Here is a 24,999-nt window from a genome sequence, read left to right as displayed (position 1 = left end):
AAGTATTTATGGGCCTCTTCTGCCCTCTGCTGCTACTCAGAGTCAAGTACAAGTCTACATAGGAGCTGTGGAGTTCATAAGCAATTTGAATCCGCCTGAGGTGAAGTTGAGAGTCTGCAAAGGGTGGAAGAAAGGTGCTCACAGCATTCAAGGCCTCTTTGGAGGCCTTGAATACCTATAATGTGAAGGTATTTGTGCAGGCAACACCAGAAGGGCCTTGCATGCTGCACATGTGTATTCGGGTCTGCTGGATGAACATCAGTCTAATAGCCCAGGACTCCATGGATTGAATAGAGGCCTGGTTTATCACTCCTCTGTGGTTTTCTATTCTCTTCTGAGTGAACTTCAGCCCCCCTATTATGATCCTTGGGGATGGAAACCCTGCCAACCTCCTCACCTCTCTTTACCCTTGCACTGTACCTTTTAGTAGTGATCAACTGCTTGTTATTCCCTGCGTAGGCCATGCCCTCCTATCTCTATGCCTTTGCACATGCTGTTCTTATACCCAGCATTCCTTTCCCCCTTCTTCTCTAACTTCTAGTCGGCCTTTAAAATTCAGCTCAAACGTCACCTCTTCCAGGAAGTCTTCCCTGATACCCCACTCTTGAGCACCCCTAGCATTTTCTGTTCTACTGACTGAATATTTCTTTTGTCTTCACTGTCTTGAGGTGGAGTGCTATCTTTTATTTTTGGAGCCCAAGTATCTGGAACAGCCCCTGGAAAACAATAAATACACAATATATGTTTGTTTAGATGAATGATCTAGAAAATCACTGTAATCAGATGGAAAAAATTTGAATTCTTTTTGTGGAGATCTGCTTAGAAGAAACCCCAGCTCTGCTGTACTTCTTAGAACAGTGAGGAGTTAAAGACCTTCAGAGCTGCAGGGCAGAGTAGGGGCTTCAGAAGAACTTTGAGACTCATCCTAGTCACTCCAGTTGCAGATGAAAATTAGATGAGGCAATGTGTGTAAGAGGCTTAGTGCAGTGCATGGGGTAGGGTGAACATATAGCAAACGGAGCTATTATTATCTCAAGGACAGCAGCAGTGAAATTGTCCTTAGCAGTGAAATCATCCTGGTTCTAATTACAAAATGGAGAAATTGTTTCGAAATACTTTCAGGAATTTAAAATTTTTCCTCTGCAGTTTTTTATTAGCTTCTCTACCCAGCTTGTTCTTTCTCTGTAACAAATACTTTTTACTCTGAAACAATCAAAAAAATGTGTTGCGAGCATCATATATTTTTGTTTTGTTTTATGGCTATATTCGTCTTTCCCCTGAAATCCTAATGGGACTTTGTTGAAATAAACTCATGTAAAACAAGAGTTCTTTGGCAAAGTGTTGGCTTTCTTGCATTGATTATGTAAATTGTATTGAAGGAATATGTATGAACTTTTTAAGTGGTATTCTTAAATTATTAGTCTGCTATATTATTTCAGATTTTATTTCATAGTGTTTTGGATCCATTGGTGATAAAATTGATAGGAAACAGGCCCTGATACCTCCCCTGGAGATCCAGCTCAGAGCACCAAAGACAAATTCTCCATGGAACTGAGAAATACCCTCACCCTCAGTAAGCATAGCACACCCTAAAAAGGGCTGTCTCATAGTTTCCCGTTTCTCCCCAAAGCAGAGCTGAGAGTTTAGCTTTCCTATTCTTACCGGAATATTTGGTCCATTATTTGGCCTGTCTTCTTCATTTTTTGCAAGACTCAGTGGCCACATCCACTTTCCTCTACGAGGTCTGTTTGCATGGTGTTAGAGCCTTAGAGAATTATCTGTATCCTGAGACAAGTGCGCAGGTTTCTGTAAGGTAAGCAAGCCCAGGTGCAGAGAAAAAATAAATCGGACAGCATCAGAGTAAAGATTTTTGGCTAATATAAATAACACTGTTATGAGCATTCAGTATAAGTTTTTGTGTGGTCATATGTTTTCATTTCTCTTAGATATATATACCTAGGGGTATAATTGTTGAGTAATACCATAGCTCTGTATTTAACCTTTCGAGAAAGTGGCTGCATCATTTTGCATTGCCAGCAGCAGTGTATGAGAACTGCAGTTTCTCCACATCGTCACCAACGCCTGTCCATCTTTTTGATTATAGCCAGCCTAGTGGGTGTAAAGTGGCATCTTGTGGTGGTTTTGATTTGCATTTCCCTTAATGACTAATGTGTTGAACATCATTTAATGTGCATATTGGTCATTTGTATCTCTTCTTTGGAGAACTGTTTATTCAGATCCCTTGCCCATTTTAAATTGGGTTATTTGTCTTTTTATTACTGAGTTGTAGGAGTTCTTTTTATATTCCAGATACAATTCTCTTATCAGATATCTGATTTGAAAAAAGTTTCTCCCATTCTGTTTCCTTTTCATTTTCTTAATTAGGTCCATTTGGTTCTTTAAAAAAATATTTCTCTTTATTGATTCTCTTTATTTAGCAAGATATTGTCATTATGCCTTCCTTTACTTTTTAAAGCATGTTTCCTTTATTTCTTTGATCATCCTATATTTATAATGCCTGCCTTGAGTCTTTGTCCTTTAAATTTGACATCTATGCTCTCTCAAAAGCAGCTTCTTTTGTCTGCTTTTTTCCCCTGTGTATGGTTCACATTTTTCTGTTTCTTTGCATGTCTCAGAATTTTTGTTAATAACTGGACATTTTAGGTAATATATTGTTGCAATCTTGAATATTGACACATACCCCTGGGTTTGTTTTTGTCGTTGTTTGTTTATTTGTTTGTTCAGTGACTTGGCTGGAGTATTTTATTGCTGTCTATTTCCCCCACGATATGAAGCCTCCTATATCACTCCTCAGAGGGTGCAGTCACCCTGTGATGATAATGGTTTTAGCAAGGCTCTCTTTGACTGTATCTTTCCCTGAGCTTTTATTAAGCTGCCTACCTCTGTGTGTGTTATACCCAAATCTTAGGCTCCACTAATTGCTGGCAGATTGCCTTACCGTTTTTGATAATGCTCTGGAACATAAATTGCTATATGTTCTGATTCAATTATTGCCAGCACTTAAGGGTTTAATGATGTATATATACAATACTTATGTGTGTATGTGCATATATACACATATATTATTATAATGTGGAAGATGAGCAACTTAATATATTTTTTTAATTTTTATTATTTTTATATATTTTTTAGGCGAGGTAACCCTTGATTGACCTCACAGATTGCAAGGACCTTGTCAGCTTACAATCCTTTATTTATTTATTTATTTTTATACCTACCGCACCTGGTCTTCCTAGGTGGTCTCCCATCCAAGTACTAACCAGGCCCAACCCTGCTTAGCTGCCGAGATCAGACGGGATTGGGCTTGTTTAGGGTGGCATGGCCGTAGACACAACTTAATATTTTAAATGTCGTTGTTTTGGGTGTGCTGTGCCACCATGTCACAAGCTGTAAGAGAAGTTCTGCTTAAGCATGTTGTTCAGGTCATACTAGGCCTTTGGGACTCTGTTGGACTTTTGACCACCTGCCCTGTCATCATTTATCTGATGGCTAAGCAATAGAGTCACTCTGCCACCTGATGGCCACAACCAGGAAGTGTACCTGGAAGATAGCTTCTCAAAGATGAAGAAAAGGGAAAATTTGGAATGAGTCCATTATTGGTTCATCTGTAATATAAAACATCAAGGATGAAATAGGACAACTGACAAGATTTATCGCAAATTCTCGTTTAATTAAAGTTATTGAGCATGTACGCAGCTATGTTAGAGCCCTGAGACTGTCTTTTATGAGTGTTTTTTTGAAAAAAACAGGCATGTTTTTGATTCAATACTAGCTGAAATAGCAATATCACTTTCCCCTTTTTGATATATATTACATATAATAATTATATATACATGTATATGTAATTCCAAAGTTATAAAAATGTGAAGATTCACCATTTGTTAACAGTTTGTTTCATTTACTCTATTATTATTTCATATGTAAAATTCTTTTTCTGAAACATTCGAGAGTAAGAATTACATTGTTGTCAACATAAGAAAACCAGAGTTGATTTCACTGTGTATGTTTTCTGATGGGAGGCGTTGGTATCCCATCCTGTCTCCCTCCCTGCCTCCCTGCCCACTCTGCTTCTTTATTTATAAAAGGTGCACAAGTGAAATATGCTGGTAATGAAAAGAAAAATAGAGACTCACCAGTCCCATCTCTGTTTTACTCTTTAGAGGTGACTAACATTAACAATTTGGTGTCTGTCCTTTCAGACTTTTCTCATACATAGTAATAAAATAATAATTTATCATTGATTAATATAATGGTTTGCAGCAAAATAATTACCTAACAGTGTGATTTTAATTTTCCAAAGTTTTATTATTCTGCAACTTCAGTGTTTCTGTATTGCAATATACTGTGGGCCTCCTTCCGATATGCGCATAGGTCCAGCATACTTTTTAATTGGATATAGAGTATTCTGCTACATACATGTACCATAATTTAATGTATGTAACCACTCCTATATTAATGGAAATTTATGTGGTAGTATTTTTGTTTTCAAGTGAGACACAATACTGAATCCAAGCTATAGCTAGTGAGAACAGTGAGCCACGAGCTTCAGGATAATTTTGAGGTCTTTCTAAATAACTTTTTCAAACATAATCTGTCCCTTGAACAGCTTTGTAAAGATGATGTAACTGGTCTGATGTGGTGATACCTGACAGTTCCCATCCAGTAAACTTATATTTGAATTGGAAAATAATGCCTTTCTATAACATTTTTGTTTTTCATGGTATGTTAAAACCTCAGATTTACACAAGTATGATTAAAATAATATTTTGCTAAAAAGTCACGAACTCCAAATTAAAAAGAAGAGTCTATATTTGGTGTTATTTTTAACCATTATTTGTGAAATGGTGAAGATTTATGAGGACTAAAGGAAATACGTCAAGTATCTTATGCAGTGCATGGTCTATTGTAACTATTCCTTATGTTTATTCATTCACAAATATTTATTGAGCTTTTACTACATGTAAGGCAGTGTGCTAGGCACTAGAGTTTTAGTGATGAAAATGAGTTATCATCCCTTCTTACATGCAGTTTATATTCTACTTAGCAGGAGAAACAGACATTAAATGACTTACTGCAAAATAATTATTTAATTTCTCTTGTGATTTAGATAATTTAGTTTGATTTTTCTTTGCTCACAGTTTTGTTTCTTTGGTGTTAATACCTAGATTGAAAGGTACATACATAGAAACATATTCACCTTTTAAGATTTGGGATATATACTGTGACGTTACCCTCTAGAAAGCTTGTAAATTTTATTTTCCCACTTGCATTCTACAAACTCCAATATTGGGCTTTCATATTAAAAAAAAAAATTCCAATACAGAAAAACAATGACATGATTATTACTTTAAGTTGTGTATGTTTTATTATGAGATTGAAAATGTTAAATGCATATATGCAGTTTGTCAGAATGTTTAAAAATATTTAAAATTTTTTAAACACGTAAGTTAATAAAAAATTCTGTCCTAATAAATTTTTTTTTTTTACTTCTAAAAAGGATTATAGCATTTTAACAAAACAGCTGAGCTAACCAAGTTGTTCAGCTTAGAAAAAATGTGAGGTTGGAATAATTGAACTGGGAGCTTCCTTTCTTCAGCGTCTACAATAAATGAAATTTTCCAACAATTTTTTCTGTTTGCTTACCATTATTTCTTGCTCCCACTCCTTCTCTCAGAGTGCTCTTTTCTTCTTATTGAAGGGCATTTTTCAGTGATTCCTTCTATATGGGCTTGTAGGTGATACATTTTTTAATCTTTGTATGTCTGAAACTGTCTTTATCTTTATTTTGCTCTTGTTCTTGGATAATAGGTTATTTTCCCTCAATCCTTTAAAGATATTCCTCCATTATCTTGTGATATCTGTTGTCCTCAGATATCTGTCATGTGCTGTCAGTCTTTGATAGGTTACCTGTCTTTAGTCTGTGGTAGCTTTTGAGATTTTATCTTTATCATGGGTTATCTGAATCTCACCATGCTCTATTTATTTTTACTTATCCCACTTTGTATTCATTAAGTACTTTAAACTCATGTCTTTCTTTAGTTTTAGGAAATTGCCAGCACTCACACCTCAGATACTGCTTCTCTGCCATTCTCTCCATTTCCTTCTGGAACTCCTCGATTCCTCCTTGACTCATGTTAGCATCTCTTTATTTTTCCTCCTTGTTTCTTAACTATTTTTCATGTTTTGAATCTGTTTTTGCTGCATTCGGAGTGAACTCCTCTCTACTATCCTCTAATTCACGGCTTCTATCTTTAATCATATCTAACCTAGAGTTTCTCAGGTCTATTAAGACAACTGCATAGTTTATTTCCAGGATTTCTAATTTTTTTTTTTCTTATCCACCGTTCTTCCTTCATCTCTGCATGTTTTTGTTTACTAATTTAGAGTTCCCTTGATGGATGTTAACCTGTCTTTGATTTTTTGAGCATCTTAAACTTATTTATTTTAAACTCATCTGATCCTAGCTTTTTTTGTTTGTTTTTTATGCTTTCCATAGCTGATGGAGCCCCCCTCAAACCTCTGGTTTCAGTTACACTGGTCATCAGTGGAGCCAGTTTTTGCCCCTCGTGCCCTGTGGAAACTGAAACTTCCTGCTTCTGTTGGTTTTCAGACGTAGAGCCCCAGCAAGCCTCCAGCATCAGCTGTAGCAAAACATATACTTTGCTGTATCTTCTGTACCATCTGTCTGCTTTCCACTTTCTTCCATTCTTTTGTGTCCTTGTGAGTTTATACCTTTTTATTTTCTTTCAGTTCATCTGGTGTCATCTCGATAGATTTTCAGGAGGGAGATAATATAAGAGCATGTGTGTCGTCTACCATGTTTAACTGAAAGACCAGATAGTAGTTTCAATTTGCAACATTTTCATAAAAAGTGGTTAATAGGTTGGTTAAATTTTATAGCTTATTAGAAAGCCTACCAAACACTGGCATGCTCTCTAACCTTTATTCATAGCTTATAAACTATAAATCTATAACATTTTATTTTTCCTAGCTTCTGGAGGGGTGTGATTTAACTTTTGTCAATTAGCATGCTGTTTTTGATTGTTGATCTCAAATGTTCTATGTGCTTTAGCAAGTGAGATTCTTTTCAGTATCTGAATCATTTAGGGAATAATTTGTATACCTTGTTCAGACCTCAGAGCAGATATACATCTTAAAGAGTACATCCTTAGTGCTTTTAGAATTAATGTAGTCTGCTGATTTCCTGAAAGGGTGACTAACCATAGACTTGTACTTCTCTGTGTGTATTTATAATGACTTGTTCAGCAAGTTCCCAAACAATCTACTCAGCTCATTTGTCTGAATCAGGGGGATAATGAACAAGAACAAGATGTCAAATGTAATCTCCATCAAAAAAATAATAGGAAAATAGACATGTAAGCTGAATAACATTTTGGTAGTAGTAGCATAATTTTTTTTTTTTAATTTCTAGATAGTATAGTGTATGTATGAGAAAGAAAAAGTTCCTGCTGTATCTATACTTTGTCTAGAAGCATTTGACACATAGTAGACATTCTGCAAATACTTACTGACTGAATGAATGAATTGCAGGTTGGGATTCCAACCACAGCCTCTTCACTTCTACAGTGCATTCATTGCCTTGAACCTGTCCTCACTTTTAATACATTGTGTCTGGTTCTGACTTCCTTGTACTCCAGCCTCATTTCTACTTCACCGAGGGGAGGGCCCAGGCAAGGATTGTAGGATAGTGCATAGTTCATAAAATTGTAACACATTCTTTGTACATGGCTATTGATTGAAATGCTTTCTTGGCGTAATTATTTTTTCCGATTATAAAAATCATACATATTTATTGCAGGAAAGTTGTACAGCTTAGGAAAGAATTAAAAACAAAATAAAATCATACATGATCCAAAGATAGCTGGTTAATATTTTGCGTGCTTCTTTGTGAAATTCTAATGACTATATGCATCAAGGTTTGGTCGAGAAAACAAAAACCACTCTAACTATTTTAGCAAGAAGGGATTTCATACAGGAATTTAGAGCTTGCAAAACCATTGGAAGATTTGAAGAAGCAAAGTGAAGGAAACTGTCATTGGCTTTCAGGAACATAAGAAGTGCAAGAATCACAGGAAGGAGCCATTGATAATCTTAGCTGCCTACAGCATGGAAGTAAATGATTTGCAGGCCTGTGCCTGGAAGTGGCGGTAAACCTCACATCTGTAGCTTACCCATATGACTGTCTGCCCGCTGCTGCCAGAGGAGAATAAGGGCTTCTCCTTTTTTTCTACTTTCCAAATCTTGCATAAGTGCCTTTCACTCGTGGGATCTAAATCAGAACCCTGCTGGTAAGGAAGCCTGGAAAGTGGAGTTTTTGGGCTTCTGCCCCTATGACATAGAGAGCATTCACAAGGAGCAAAAATGATCTTTCAATTCTGAGTGATACACTTATATAAACTCTTCTTGTCACTCAAAAGAACAACAATATGTTTTTTTCTACGTCTCTTGCTATTAGCCAATCCCCATGAATGTATGACTGTCTCTTATTTTAGGCAAAATGAACCCCCAGATATATTTTTTGAAATTCTGCCAACAGTGAGGGTTTCTCTTCCATAATACCCTTAGGGCCAATCTTGAGCGGGCTTTTAAGTGTCAGCAGTCTTCTAGAAGATGCCAGCATATTGGGTGTGGCCATCTGTATATCAGGCCTGACTTTTTCTCTCTCAGTGTACCTGGTCATCAGAAACTCCTCAAGAAGACACAGATGTGAGTTGAAGGAAAGCCATCACAGAAGCAGGAAGAGATGCCATGGGAGTCTAGGCTCATGTAATTTATTTGTGCCTGTAGGACCTGTTCAGATCTGATATCTATATATATCCTTCCCCCTCAAAGATGGAGTGCTGCTCAGTGCCCACCTTTATGGCTTGGTGTTCATAATGGACTACCCAGATTTCATGGTCACTCAGTATCCTATGCTTAGGCATGTCATCTCTACTAGAGCCTAGTAGAAAGCTAGCAGCTACTTCTCAAAGCAGGAATAATTGTGGTGGACCAGGGGATGACATTGCTCTAAATTCCTAGGGGTCCATTCTGTGACTCTCTGACCAGGACTAGACAGAGGCTTCATACACAGCTTATCTGCCACCAACACTTTGAGCAGCACTGGAACTGCCAAGCTGTAAGGCCCAAGGGGCAGAACAGCTTTCACTTCAGCTTGGACCAGTAATAGGGCCTTCCTCTGCTCTGGACCCCTCTGAAAGCATACGGCCTTACAGGTGTTTTGGTAAGAGGTTAGGAGGAGCACCTTCAAATGTGGTAGAAATTGCCTCCAAAATCCAAAGAGGCCCCGAACTTGAAAGGGCAGAGGTGGTACTGGGGAATAACAGGCCACATCCAGTACATTCTATAAGCTTTTGTAATTGGGCTCTCACTGCATATATGGTTTTGTGCTCATGAGCATTGTAAAGCCTTTGCTCCTTTGATGGTTACATCTCTAATCTTATAAAGCACATCTCTGTGGTTTAACTTAAAAACCATGATGAGGGCAGCTCTCTGAATTTCTTGGAACCTTTGTTAAAAAGAATGACTCATAGTGCAGTTTCTTAGAGTGGGGTCATGCATTTTACAGTATGTAAGGAAGCTTTAACGCTTGTTTTTAAACTTTAATGAGAATTAGCTTTGTTGTTTGCCTGTACAGATGTGATGCCAGCATAGCCAGACTCTCTGCAGAACACAAAACGACCTATGAGGGGCTCCAACACTTGAACAAAGAACAGCAAGCTGCCAAACTTATCTTGGAAACAAAAATCAAAGATGCAGAGGGACAGGTATGGCGTGTATCAGGTAGCCATTTAAAAGTGGTAATTTGTTCCTAGCTAAGAATAACATGGTGTTGCCTCTTTCTTACAGGAGACACTAACTAGGGCACCCAGCATAAGCTTCTCTTTACTTCTTCCTTCCCTCTATGTCACTGCAGGGGCCCTTCATGAGTACGGCAACCAAACCGCCGAGATTTTTTTGGGTACAGTCCTAATTTCAAAGATTCTTTCCCCTCATTCCTAAAACAATTAATATATTCCAGAAATTCTAAATTATAACTCCAAAACTGCCTCTTTCGCAGGTAAGCGATCAAACAGTCTTTTTCACATGCCACTCATCCCAATTTTTGGTTCAGGAAATGGTTACTGCATTCACTGGGACTCATCACATGCGCTACCTCTTCCCATGGTCTATATGTAGGAAAAAAATAGGACAAAGTTAGGTGGTAGGTTGGCTAATGAATTTCAGTATTCCACCTTAAAATTCACAGATTAATTTCACAAAGCAAAATTCTTGGCATTTTGCAGTTTGTTTTTTGGCCACTTAAAAGTTTCCCTTTGCCATAATGAAACCTGTCTTTCTTTGACTTTTCCTGTAGTATCTGCCCTGCTCATTACTGCTCATTTAAAGAGAGCCTATTCCAGTAAAATGGGCAGTTGGTCAATTTATAAGATTAAAAATACTGTGTCCTAACTACATCAATGAGTATCTAAATCAACTTACATAAAAAACACAGATATTATAAAACCATGAAAAAAAACAATATAATGACAAGTTCAATAATTTTTTTTTTCAAAGAATGAGTGAGAATAAAATTATTACATCAGAAAATAGTTGCTAAAGAAATATTAAGCTTGCTGGTAGCCAAGTCAAGTAAAATACATGTAGATATCTATCTAAAAAGAGATATACTTTTTCTTTGTTCTGGATCTGATAAATAGTTCCATGAATCTTTAAGTAAGGAACATTGAACATAACTTTTGCAGAAAATAAAGACATTTTATATAGCACTAGTTTTATGTTAAATGTTAGTAAAAAGACAAGAGTAATGGGTAGTGGGAGAAAAGAGTGGGAAGGATGTAATTTAGAAATTATATTTTCTGGTGACTTAACAGTACGGAAGCAAATCTAGGAACTTAATGGATTTTACAGGTGATAAGAACTCCATTCTCTGTGACTAGCAGGCAGAAATCCCACTGTAAAGATGACGATATTTTGTTCCAGCAGGTGGGAATAGTATTCCTGGGCAGGAACTGGGTTAGCTCATCAGAGAACTGTAAAGTTAAGTGCTCAGTGCATAATGAATGTTTTGGCAGTGCTACTGGTCTTGATTTTTGATAGATGTATATGAAAGGAAATGGAAGTGGAAAGAGGAGGCAAACTCCTAGATGAATATATTAAATTAGATGGACTCTTCATGCCATTTGACTAGAATATTGCTTACTAAATGTTTTCTGAAGTTACCTCTGAAAAGGTTTGATGCGATATTTACAAGCAAAGTCTCTTTTCCAGATTTCTCAGCTTTTGAACAGAGTAGACTTGTCAATATCAGAGCAAAGCACCAAACTGAAGATGTCCCACAGAGACAGTAACCACCAGCTTCAGCTTTTGGATACTAAGTAAGTAATCAGCTTATAAACACTTTTTTTTGGTAGAAGTTCTTCATGAGCTTATTCAATACTACAGTTTTTTCCTCTTGATTTTTATTTATTGCACAAACAAAGTGAAAACAATACTGGAAGTCCAAAGGAAAAGTTTCCATGTAGCATGTTCTCACTTTACCTTCCTAATTTTTGTTTTTCGTGCTTGGATAATAATTCATCTGTTGATTCAATAGATATTTAATGAGCACAGGCCTAGGTGCTAAGGATCAGTAATGAAGAAAAACAGACTCTGTTCTTATCCTTATGTAGTTTTCAGTCTAGGGAGTTGATGAGCATTAATCAAATAATGATGAAAATGAGCATTTGCTATGTTTTTACTAATGTGATAAATGCCTTGAAGGAAAGGTACAACAATTGTAGTAGGCTAAATAATGGTCCCCCAAATATCCTCACGTCCTAACCTCTGTGAATATGGCACCTTACATGGCAAAAACGGACCTTGCATATGTCATTAAGATTTTTAAATGGGTAGATTATCCTGGGTTATTTGGGTAAACCAAATATAACCCTCACAGTTCCTAGAAGAGGGAGGCAGGAGTCAAAAGAGAAGGTCAGAGTCAAGAGAGAAGGCCATGGGATGTGGAAGCCAAGATTGGAGTGATGTGCTTTGAAGATGGAAGAAGGGGCCACAGGCTGTGGGAGCGGAAAAGGGCAAGAAAACATTTCTTCCCTCAGAGTTCCCAGAAAAAACCATCCCTGCTCACACCTCGACCTTAGTCCAGTGAAACTGATTTTAGACCTTTGGCGTTCAGAACTCTAAGAGAATAAATATGTTGTTTTAAACCACCATGTTTGTGGTAACTTGTCACAGAAGCCACAGGAAACTAATACGATGGTGCTCTGATAATGAATAGCAGACACCTGGTTGTAGGCCTTCCTGAGGAGGCGATCGTAAGAGCTGAAGAATGAATGGAATTCACTAGGTAAAGAGTGAGGTAAGGACACAGGGGATGTACTAGCTTATCTTGCGAGAAATGTGGCATAAAGAAACTGCAAGGTGGCAAAGGTGGCTGGAACAGAGAGTGAGGGGAAGTGAGGGCTGGAGCAGAGATGTGAGGCTGGAGAGGAAGTGGCCAGCTTGCAGGACCTTGTACACCACAGGACTTTTTGTTTCTATCTTGAGCAGTAAGGAGCCATTAGAAGATTTTAAGCAGATGAGGCGATATAATCATATAATATACCTTATTTTTTCAATGGCCTTGGTTGCATTTGGAAGGGGATCATGAGGGGCAAAAGCAGAGATGGAGACCTCAGTTAGGGGGCAGTGTTGCCGTAGTCTGGGGGGAAAGATCTGCACGAGGGTGATTTTGTGTGCATCTAGTGAGTGCAGTCTTCATTTGTTATGCTTGAACATTTTGTTATAGTGATACTTTAAACTGTGAAACTCATCTGCTGCTCTTCCGCTCTGTCACAAAACCATACACCTTTTCCTATCATGAAGCTTTATGAGCTTGCCATTCTCCTGCCAAGTAAGAAAGCAGAGCCAGTAGTGATTATATGTACATGTGCCTTTGTGTGTGTATACATACATATATGTATATTTGACTTAATGTATCTTTTAAAGATGACTTCAATATGGAACTTTGTTAGAGGCTTGTAGAAACTTTAAATTAATCATTCTCTTGGTTCTTAAATCTTATTGCTTAATGCTCTTCCAGGGTTGTTGCCAATTTAATAGGAATTCTCTTATGAAAAACATGTTCCTTTACCTCTAATTATCTGTATTTATATAATTATTGAGTTATGTCACCATTTATCATAGATCCTGCAAACTAGCCAAGTACAGAAAGATCTCTCCAATCCTCTTTCTTCCATCACACAGGAAGAAAATAAACACCTTAGTATTTTTTCTCCTGTGAATTATTTCCTTAGGAGATATTACTAATCAGCAGACATGAGTATCTTTATTGTTCCTCCTATAATATAAAGTCTAGAAGTCTACACCCGAAGGAAAGGAGACAAGGCCTGGGACCTATGCGACATAGAAGGGCATACTGGAGACCCAAGAGGTGAAACCCTGGTTGGATGAACTAGGAAAAATCCCATTCTACAAAGAGATATAAGGAAACTCATCTGTCTAAATCTTGGGTCTGGGTAGAGGGGTAAAAGATATTTCTTGAAAATTCAGGATCACAACACTACCTTTTTATGGATTTAGGACTAGAATTCACATTACCCAAGTGGCTTGAAGAAAATCACAGTGTATAATTACCTTAGGATGATACAGGTTTGGTAGCACTGCTTGGTTGGGGTGCTTGGCAGAAGCAAATGTAAATCTTCACCTTTCAGGCCTTCCTACAGGAAGGGGAAGTACTAAGGAACATGCATATACAATCAAATATTGTAGGACAACATAAGAAAAATGACACATAAGTGATACAGTCAGAAGAAACAACAAAAAGCAGAATCAGACTTCTGAATACTACATATATAAGAATTATTGGATAAAATAAGTATACATGTGTATATGTATATATGTGTGTATGTGTATATATATGTATGTATGAGTATTCACGCATTTTGAAAGTATGTCTAACAGATAAGATTTTGTTAAAAATGGCCAGTCAAAACTGAAAAAACAACCAAATATAACTTCCACAAAATATAAATAATTGAAAATAAGAGCTCTAACCTCTGACCATACCTGACCTGGGAGCCTGAACAGTGACCCATGCAGCCTTGGAGCCCAGCCTATGGCCCCACTGATTGTTGAGCACAGCCGGCAGCCTCACCCAGGTAGGGAACCAAGCCAAGAACCCTGCGCAAAAGCAGAACATGGCTTGCCATCCTACTCAACCAGTGAACCCAGAAAATGACTCCACTCGACCCCAGAGCACAGCCTCCAGCCTTACCTAGTTGTGAGGTGAAGCTGGTGGCCCTGCCTGACCAGGGAGCCTGGCTGGTCACCTCACTCAGCAGTGGAGCTCAACCAGCAGCCTGCTCAATTGTGGAATATAGCCTGAGGTTCTGTCTGATCATGAATCCCAGCCTGCAGCCTTGCCTGAACCTGGAGTCCAGCCAGTGGCAACATCTGGCTGGGGGGCATAGCTTGGGGTGCCGCCCAAGCTATGGATCCCAGCCTGCAGCCCTACCTGAACTTAGAATCAGCCAGTGGCAACATCTGCTGGAAAGCACAGCTTGGGGCCCCACCTGATCTGGTGCAGTTGCAGAGCCTAGCCTGTAGCCTTGCCCAGTCCTGGAGTCCAGCCAGCAGCACCACCCTGCCAGGGAATACAACCTGCAATCCCACCCAACCAGAGGTTGTTGCAGAGCCCAGTTAGAGGCTCCACTTGACTGTGTAGCTCAGCCAGTAGCTCCACCTGTTGTTCAGAGAGCCCAGGCAGTGGTCCCACCACCTCCTAGCATGGACAGCAGTCCTGCCCAACTAGAGACCTAACAGATGTACATAGATTTGATCCAACAGCAGCAGATACACATCTCTCTCAACGGATTCTAGAGTAGGTCATATGTTAAGACACAAAACAAGTCTTAATAAATTAAAAAAGGTTGAAATCAAACCAAATATCTTTTTTGACCCCAATAGTATAAAACTAGAAATCAATGACAGGAAAAGTGGAAATTTGACAAACATGAAAATTAAACAATCCATTCATGAATAATCAATATGTTCAAAGAAGATCAAGAGGGAAATTTAAAAATCTTGGAATAAATGAAAATGGAAACATGACATACCAAAACGTATGATATGCAGCAAAAGCAGTTCTGTGAGGAAAGTTTAGAGCGATATGCACCTACATTATGAAAAAAGAAAGATCTTGATTAAACAACCTAACATTATACCTCAAGGAATTAGAAAAAGAATAATAAACTCATCTCAAAGATGGCAGAAAGAGGAAGTAATCAAGATTAAAGTAGAAATAAATAAAATAGAGACTAGAAAACATTAGAAAAATAATGGGAAAAATAAGCAAAACTAATTGTTATTCTTTTGAAAGATAAACCAAATAGACAAAATTTTAGTTGGACTAACCAAAAAAAAGAAGAAAGAAAGAGAAGGAAGGAAGGAAGGAAGGAAGGAAGGAAGGAAGAAGGAAGGAAGGAAGGATGAAGGAAGGAAGAAGGAAGGAAGGAAGGAAGGAAGGAAGAAGGAAGGAAAGAAGGAAAGAAAGGAGGAGGGAGGGAGGGAAGGAAGAAAGAAAAAGAAAGAAGACTTAAATTATAAATGAAAGAGGAGACATTACAACGGATACCACAGAAATACAAAGGATCATAAGAGACTACTATGAACAATCATATGCCAACATATTGGACAACCTAGAAGAAATGGATGAACTTCTGGAAACATACAAGCTACCAAGACTGAATCATGAAGAAACAGAAAATCTGAACAGACCAATAACGAGTAAGAAGATTGAATCGATAATCAAAAACCTCCTGACAAATAAAAGCCCCAAACCAGATCTCTTCACTGGTAAATTCTACCAAACATTTTTGAAAGGATTAATGCCAGTCATCTTCAAACTAGTCCAAAAAATTGAAGAGGAGGGAACACTTCCAAACTCATTTTGCGAGACCAGCATTATCCTGATACCAAAACCACATATAGACAGTACAAGAAAATACCCCTGATGAACATGAATGCAAAATTTCTTAACACAACACTAGCAACCCAAATTCAACAGTATATTAAAAAGATCAGACACCGTGATCAAACGAGATTTATACCTGGATGCGAGGATGGTTCAATATACACAAATCAATGTAACACACCACATTAATAGACTGAAGGATAAAAATGTATGAGCATTTTGATAGGTGCATAAAAGTCACTTGACAAAATTCAACATCTATTCATGATAAAGACTCTTAACAAATTAGGTATAGAAGGAATATAACTCAACGTAATAAAGGCCATATATGTCAGGCCCACAGTTACCATCATACTCAGTGATAAAAATCGGAAAGTTTTTCCTGTACGATCAGGAACAAGACAAGGGTGCCCACTCTCACCACTTCTGTTCATCACAGTACTAGAAGTCCTAGCCAGAGAAATTAGGCAAGAAAAAGAAATAAAAGACATTCAAATCAGAGAGAAGTAAAATTATCCTTGTTTGCAGATGACATGATCTTACATCTAGAAAACTAAAGACTGCACCAAAAAACTGTTAGAACAAATGAATTCAATAAAGTTGCTGTGCTCTGTAATCAGTCTTCCCGGTCGGGCAGGGCTGCTGATTTGGCTTCCTGCCCAGCTAAGGCCAAAAATCTTTGTTTTTAATGATATGATCAAGCAGTTGTACTTATCACTTCTACATGTGTCCCATTGCCTGACTTAGTCATATGACCACACCTAGCTGCAAGGGAGGCTGGGAAATGTAATCTCTGTCTAGGCAGCCAGGTACCCAGTTCACATTTGAGGGTTTCTTAATAGGGAAGAAGAAGAGAACAGATATTGCAGATAATTAGGGGCTTCTACCACAATGGGAATAATAATAATTATTATTATTATTAAAGTCACATATTTAATAATTAATATATAATAATTAAGGGAAGGCAGCAAGTATAAAGTATTTTAAGGTATTTGCAAAAGAAGAGGACTAGAAGAATGGAAGGTTGTGTTTTTTTTCTTTTACTTTTATTTTTTATTCAAATTAGGAAATATCTGCATGGGGCAAGAGCAATTTGGAGAACATTAGAGAAAAAGGGATCCAGGCTCCAGTCCTGGGAGATAAAAGGGAGAAGGGGGAAGAGCCCAGGGAAAGAGGAGAGCCTGGAGGGGAGCTGAGACACTTTGTCCTTTGAGCCAGGCGCACTGGGGTACCTTGGAATTGCAAACATTAGCACCTAGGTGGCTCTGTGTTACTGTGTAACATCTCAGTGCCCACACTGTCAGTTCTTCATGGGTAGGAAGTATTATCAGGTGCTTTTTTGTTGTATACTCTTTTCCTCCCTACCCCTTCCCAACTTAGTGCTAAATGCAATTTTAAGAAAAGATAAGCATGTAATTCTGAGTGAACTGAGTTTAATGCTGGCATATTTATGAGAAATTTGATAGTTGGAACCTGAGGTTCTTTGATGTCATTTTAAAATTGTTTTATATCCAACTTTTTTATTTTAGATTTAAAGGTACAATTGAGGAACTCAGTAACCAGATTTTATCTGCACGAAATTGGTTGCAACAGGAACAAGAACGGATAGAAAAAGAACTTCTACAAAAAATTGATCAGCTTTCCTTGGTTGTTAAGGAAAACAGTGTAGGTATTGAAGTTTAGCAATAACGTATTAAAGTTATTTGGTGGGAGTCTGGAGTGTTCGAGTAATATCTAGTAAATTATCATTGATTTATTTAGCACCACATTAATCTCTTCAACTGTGTTTTGCCTTAGGATCCATTTCCATCGTTCATGTTGATTCTTTGTATTTGCTATAAAGAAATGGACCACTTTGACTTATTTTGAATACCAAATACTAAGTAGAAAATTTCAATATATTCAGCTAAGACGAATTAAAGTCAAGACCATAATGAACCAAATAGTCCATCTGCTTTTATAAATAAAACTAATAATTAGAAACTTCATCTTAGCTTGTTCTAATTTCATGATCTGGTAAAAACACTATTGACTAGATTTCTCCCTCCAAGCCCTTCCAGTACACAGTTACCACACTATGAGATGTCATGGTGCAACCTGTAATGAGAATTCACTGTTTTCTTTTCTACCTTCCTTTTCCTTTTACCTCACTCTCCCATAGGACTAAGATGTGCAGAACTGCTCGAAACCAATATCCAGAAAACCTTGCATATATAGTATTAAAAATCAGTAGACTGTGAAACCGGAATTTGCAAATTTTTTGGTTTGGTTATTTAGCCTGACCATCTCCCTCTCCCTTCTCTTTTCTTCCACTGCTTCCTCCTGTTGGACTTTGATGGAGCAGAAGTGACTGGTGCAGTTTGCATCTCTGGCTCTGCTCTCTCTCAATGTCCAGCTGTTGAATTGCAGATTCTGCATCGAATAGCATCAAAGAGCTTTATCACGCCATAGCCCACTTACAGCTTGGTGTTTGTAGTCCTGACCGCTAAAGCTTACCTGCAGATACAGATTCCCATAAAAATGAAGCATAGTCGAATGGAAAGGAAAGGAAATATTTAATATTCCAAATATTTTTAGTTGTCCTCCATATTTTCATCAGATCTACTGACTGATTTACTTAGATTCATACTAATACATTTTGTAGGTTTCTGGGTCTTGGATCACTGTTATTTTTATACGAGGATTGGTTTAACAACTAACAGTAAACCCCAGGACATTGGTGGCTTTAATAATATAGAAAGTTATTTCTCTTTCATATAGAACATGTCTGGGTGTAGAGATTGCAGGGCTGATGTAATAGCTCGTCAGTCCTCAGTGATCCAGGATCCTCCTTATTTAACTTTCTTCAATCCTAGAGAGTGACCCTGGTCCTCAGAGTTCAACATGGCTGTTAGAGCTCCAGTCATTACGTCTGAATTCCAGGAACAGAAGAAAGAAGGAAAGGGCAAGGATATGCCTCAGCTGTCTTTTAACTTTTCCTGGAAGCTACCACGTACACTTACACTTACATCTCATTGGCCACAACTTAATCATATGGCTACCGCAAACTCAGGAAACAGAAAATGTCATCTTTATTCTGGGTGACCTTAAACCCAGCTGAAAATTGGGAGAAAGGGAGAATGGATATTAGGGTGAGCAATGAGCAACCTCTGTGATTCTGTTCCCTGCAGACTGTTTTTAAGTGATATAATGGATGCAAACGCAATGCAGACTTTCTTTTTGGAATAATCAAGTGCAATTCTTATCATGGATCTCAGGGAGCCAGTGAAAGGGACATGGAGAAGAAGCTCAACCAGATGTCAGCCAGACTTGACAAGATAGAAGAGAGTCAAAAGAAGCATATGGAAGTGCAGAAAACAAAACAAGAAGAGGAGAAGGTGCACGGGCGAATCAGCAAGCTGGAATTACAGATGAGTGAGGACATGAAGGAAATGAAAGCGGAAGTTGATGCTGGTAGGCCACAAAGAAAACAGCTCTCATGGTTTATGTTCTATTTGATGTAAAAAACCAAGTAATTAGTATTCCCCTACAACTGACTATGAACCTAGCTAATGGTAATAACATTATGTCCTTAGGTGATTTCCTAAGTAGCTGTGCTGTATTGGACTAAAACATTGTTTCAGTTCTACGTACAGAAGAACCACCATGAGGGACAAACAGAAGGAAAATCGCTTAGCTTGCAATTGATGTGCACTTTCTTTAGTGCTATTTGTGGATTCTTTCCATTCATAGCCAAGGTCAATATCTCAGAAATAAGCGCATATCTTTGAGGGGCTTTCAAGGCTTTATTTTAAACTGCTGGCAGCAGAGGAATGATTTTCCTCTAATCAGAAGTCAGCAGGGCCCATTAATTTGCACTTATTTAGAAGAAAATATTAGAGCTGATTTCAGCTGCTGAAACACTGTCATATAAAGGAGTGATTAGATTTCCACTCTGAGTCAGGAATACAAAACTGGAACTAATAAGTAAAAGTTGCCAAAGACAGATTTTTAAGACCACATGAGGCAGAAGTACAGCAGGTCCTCAAACAAAGTCATTTTGTTTAATGTTTTGTTATAATGTTGATGACATGCCCTAGGAACTTAATTCTTATTTATATCAATTAGCCTACTGTAAAATTGGTTTCGTTATAGTCGGTTTGCTTAAAATCGCATAACCTATCAACAACGTTAAGTGAGGACTCACTGTATCCTCGATTAAGGGTCCTAAAAAGATATTGGTGGCTCTGTGAACATGACAACTCTGCTAATGGAAGTATTCAAGTGGAGGCTGGTTGATCGTGGTCAGGAAAGAGAAGACAGTCTCGTAGTGTGAGAAGGGGCACTAAATTACTTCCTAGCTCCTTCAAATTCTGTGATTCCATAATTTTCTTCTGTGGAACTATTGTATTTCGGCCACATGGAGATAAAAGTAGTTAGTTATCCCAAGGATAATTTTGTTGTTACCACCAAATTTTATTATTTAAGTAGAAGCCACAGTTAAATTTATGAATTGAAGAACTTGTAAAGATAAAAATGAATTTTCTTTCTTGATCTTTTGGACTGCTAAAATATGGTATTTGAATGTTTCATCAATGTTTAACTTTGCATCATTTCCTGAGTGAATTTATCATTTATTCAATATACCATTGATGTTTTTAATATTTAGTATCTAATAAGAAAATCATAGGAACCTTTGTAATATTATAAATATTTATTTTTTATTACAAAATCCATACATTTCTTAATGGAAAATCATAAAGCATAAAATATTTTTAAAGTACCTCCTTTCACCCAGAGTTCATTTTTCTGTATATCTTTCTATACATATAAGATATATACTTTTTTAAATGAAAGCTCATGTTATACATGCTGATTTGTAGCCTACTCTTTTATTTAATTATGTGTTGTATCTTTCCATTCAATAAGAACAGTATTTTAATATATGTTTATACCTCTTTTTCATGAATGCTACATAAAGAAAATTTTATGAGAGAAATTCTAAATTTACTAACAAAGACAAGACCTTTCAAAAATTTATTTTAAAAATCAGTAGGAATACAGAATGATATGAAATACTCTTTTGATAGAGAATTTTTTCTTTTTTGTCTTTTTATTTTGAAATAATTTCAACTTTAGAAAAACTAAAAGAATAATCCAAAAACTCTACATATCTTTAGTCTAGATTAACTGATAAACATTTGGGAAATTTGCTTAATCTCTTGCTCTCTGTGTTTTTGTGTATGTGTGTGCATGTGTTTATGTGTCTATGTGTACATAAATGTCATTTTTTCCCTAAATCATTTGGGAGTACATTGCAGAAATTATGCTTCTTTATTATTTTAAACCATATACTTTAAGAACAAGGACATTCTCTTAAATAACTGTAGCACAGTATAACATGGATGAAATATTTTTCAATATTCAATTTTAGGCTTTTGCCATTGTTTGCTTCATAGCAAGGCTTCCCTGGTCTAGGTTCTAATGCAGAATCTCACATCATATACAGGTATCATGCTTCCTTATTTAGTCTCATTTAATTTAGATCAGTTCTTCAGTGATGTTGACATCATTAAAAAATACAGGCCAGTCTTTTGGGGAATGTCCCGTAGGTTGGGTCTGTTTGCTTCCCCTCAGTTAGATGCAGGTTGTAGGTTTTGGACAGACACAGCACGGAAGTGATGTGTCTGTCCTTCCCAGAGCACCCTGGCAGGGGGTACATGATATTGGTTTCTCCCAGCATTGGTGAAGTTAGCTTTGGTCATTTGGTTAAAGCGTAACAGCCACATTTCTTCATAGTAATAGTTCCTTTACCCCTTTGTAATTACAAAGTAATCTTTAGAGAGATACTCTGAAAATATGTAACTATTCTCTTAACCATCAAACTTCACTCCAGTAATTTTAGCATCTACTGATAATTTTTGCCCAAATCAACTATTACTATATGCTGTAGAATTTGATACAGCGTTGTTTTTTAATATTAACTCTTGTGAAATTTGCCTCTCTTTAAAGGATTTACAGCCATCTATGAAAGCATAGGAACTCTCAGGCAAGTTCTCGAAGCCAAGATGAAGCTGGACAAGGATCAGTTACAGAAGCAAATCCAACAGATGCAGAAGCCGGAAGCTCCCATGTGAAGGGAGTTGGGACAAGGACCTCAAAGGCGGTTTTGTCAGTGGGGCTGGGAGCTAGACGCCTCTGTAGCCAAGCTGTTGTGGCATTCAGGATTGTTCTAGTCATGGCGTGCATGTGCCAAGAAATGTGTTTTCATGGGTCTAAATGTTTACCTTCCGTCTTGAAAACACTCTATCTTTAAAAGTATTAAATACAATTTTTACCACTTTATGCCACTTCTCTAAATTTAATGAGATATCCCCACCCCCATATTTGGAAAGGCTTTTATCCCCTACATTTTATGAAGGAAAATACTTAATTTTACTTCAATGCTTGATGCTCTAGCCAAGACTTTACTATTTTGAAAAATGTCATGGTAACTTTTTAAATTAAGAAACTAACGAATTGTCACAGAAATTTGTTGCTCTTCACCCTAAATTAAGAGAATGTCCTGTTAGATTAGAATTCAGCCTTTGAGTCCATATTTGGATTTTATTATTGTTGTCTCTGCATTTCTTATATCGGTTATCTTCTCGTAAATCTCATCTTTTGTAGGGAGAAGGGACTTAACATTTGGGGAAAAAACACCATTTTTATAATGAAAATAGATTAAAAATTGATAACTGCCATATAGATTGCAAATTGAAACGGAAGCTTAAGACAATTATCTAGATAATACAAGGCACAATATTTACAGCAACCACCTAGTTATACCAGGTTTTAATATTGAAAACTTTTTTCAATTACCCACAGCCTGTGTAGTGATAGCCATATACTTAATAATGAAATGGTGGTTAATAGTCTATTACACAGTTGTTCATCATAATAGGATGTGAGGATTTTCAGGCTTTATGATCGCCTCTCTAAATATTTCCAAAATTGGCACAAAGTGCTAAGGTTTATATATACTTACTATATTCTTGTGCCTTGGTTTTATCGCGTCAATGCACTATTCCCTATAAAGTTTTGCAGGCAAAATAGAAGGCACGATATGCATCAGAATTATGATGTAAAAATGGGATCCTATGTATTTTTTAAATTCTAAAAATTTTATCACTGTTAAGACATTAATCAATGAGTATTATTAACAAAATAGAAATTCACACTTTTGTATGGACAGAGAATCAAGTTGATATTGCATTTATAACACTGTCAAGTAACTTTCATTTTGAGCAACTTTGTAGACGATGGGTGTTTCATTTTCAATCGCCATATTTGATTAGTCATCGAAAATTGGCACCAGTGCTGTTTGTTCACCTATGTATGTAAAACTGATAGTGAGACACACATTGTCCTAAACTGTGAGGGTGCCCAGGAGAAAGAAAACAGGAGTACTTTTAAAAACTTTTTTTTGTTTGTTTGCTGAGGACTCAGGAAAATTAAAGCGTTTTCTATTTTTAGGATAAATCATAAATGAAATATCTAACTGGCTATTACTGTTTACCCATATAAAATATGCTGCTAAAGTACATAATATTTTACCCTCAATGACTTGACAAAAATTTTTTTTTTTAAATTTGGACCTGAGAAGTCATATAAGGAATATGTCACCCAACACATATTTCCTTATTTTGTCATGAACCTTTGCATCTCTATATAGGAAGACTATTTCCACTTAACAACAACAACAACAACAAAAGGTTAATGCTCTTTTGCAATCAGAAAATGAATTTCTTTTTGTGATAGAGTAACCATGTTGTCAGTTCTCCACGTTTAAGCACAAGCCACAGCACAGAGATCCATGGCCCTTCCAGCATGTCTCTCCTCTGGGGTCTCTGAAAAGGAAGAATCAGCACAAGTGACACCTGGGAAGAGGAGAACAGAGGACACCAGCTGGATTCAGGTAGAGGGCATGACATGAGCAGGTGACGCTTGGCTGTCCACTGAGTTGCTCAGGTGCTTCCAATGCTGCCAACTCCATGTTTCAAGCCCCAGCATGGGGTCTCCACCATGGCTACATGTTGCAATCACGTGGGGAGTTCAAAAGCTACTGGTGCCTTGGCCGCCCCCAAATTAAGTCAGAACCTCTGGATGCAGGCATCAGTATGTATCAAAGGCCCCCGAGTGATTCATATGCTGGGGAAGTTGTGAGCCACCAAGCTACACCGTACTCTTATCACCAAAGTTTAAATGAGAATCAGCTTCCGTGTTCTTTCCTTTACCAGAAATTTGCAATAAAAAGAATAAAACTTCCAAATGTATGTGGTGTATGGTTTTTTTAAAGTCTTTTAATGTGAGGTGAAATTTTATTTCAGTCAAATGCCACAGGAAGTGCTCCCCTTACCTTTCTGTGGGAACCCTATGGTGGCTGAAATAAAGTGCTCCATTCCTGGCAGGCCAGCTGGGGACCGGAAAGTTATAGGTAGCTAGCTGCTGTCTCTGGGCATCTGAGGCTGCTGGGCCCATTCTCACCTATGGAATAACGACAGCTGGCAGTTTCTAGTGTGAGCTGTGTGCCAGGCTGCCACCTTGGTATATGTTAACTCATATCATTATAATAACAATGAGTTGGGTTAACTTCATTCCCCATTTTGCAGACCAGAAAGCTGAGTCACCTAAAGGTTAAGCAACTTGCCCCAAATCCTGCAGCTAGTAAGTGGGAGCCAGGATTCTAACCACACAGCCTACTGCCACAATCTGGGCACCTAACTAGTATGCTACCCTACCTCTGAAGATACATCCTTGTTTCCCACATAACTGACTAGCCAGGCCACCAACTCCAGCTTCTTCTCTACATGGCCTTATAGTTCTGCTGTCTGAGTGCCTTTGCTTTTTAACGCCCTGATTTTGAATACTTAAAGAGGCACTCGTATTAGCTTTGTTTGGGTCAGATGTCTTCCTCTGGTTGTATCACTGGAGGCAGTTTGGTGCCACAATACTATACGATCACA

At 37.5% G+C, this 24,999-nt stretch overlaps 1 protein-coding gene and 1 pseudogene across 2 annotated transcripts in view; one reads left to right on the top strand and one right to left on the bottom strand.

The window, feature by feature from the left end:
* The window catches only part of FAM81A (family with sequence similarity 81 member A), a 58,946-nt gene extending 34,641 nt beyond the window's left edge, over positions 1-24,305 (top strand). For both annotated transcript variants that reach the window (XM_039865446.1, XM_039865447.1), the window contains exons 5-9: positions 9,680-9,809; positions 11,314-11,420; positions 17,545-17,680; positions 19,273-19,468; positions 22,007-24,305. In XM_039865446.1, the coding sequence (XP_039721380.1) occupies positions 9,680-9,809; positions 11,314-11,420; positions 17,545-17,680; positions 19,273-19,468; positions 22,007-22,131 (694 nt within the window). In that variant the 3' untranslated portion in view covers positions 22,132-24,305. The remainder of the gene's footprint in view (positions 1-9,679; positions 9,810-11,313; positions 11,421-17,544; positions 17,681-19,272; positions 19,469-22,006) is intronic.
* On the bottom strand, positions 3,233-3,351 carry LOC120604785 (uncharacterized; annotated as a pseudogene).
* Positions 24,306-24,999: the final 694 nt, after the last annotated feature.

Source organism: Pteropus medius, unplaced genomic scaffold (assembly GCF_902729225.1).
Source record: "Pteropus medius unplaced genomic scaffold, Ma_sr-lr_union100, whole genome shotgun sequence".
Lineage (NCBI taxonomy): Eukaryota > Metazoa > Chordata > Mammalia > Chiroptera > Pteropodidae > Pteropus > Pteropus medius.
The sequence above is the reverse complement of the archived record's forward strand: the minus strand, read 5'-3'. Positions and strand labels throughout refer to the sequence as shown.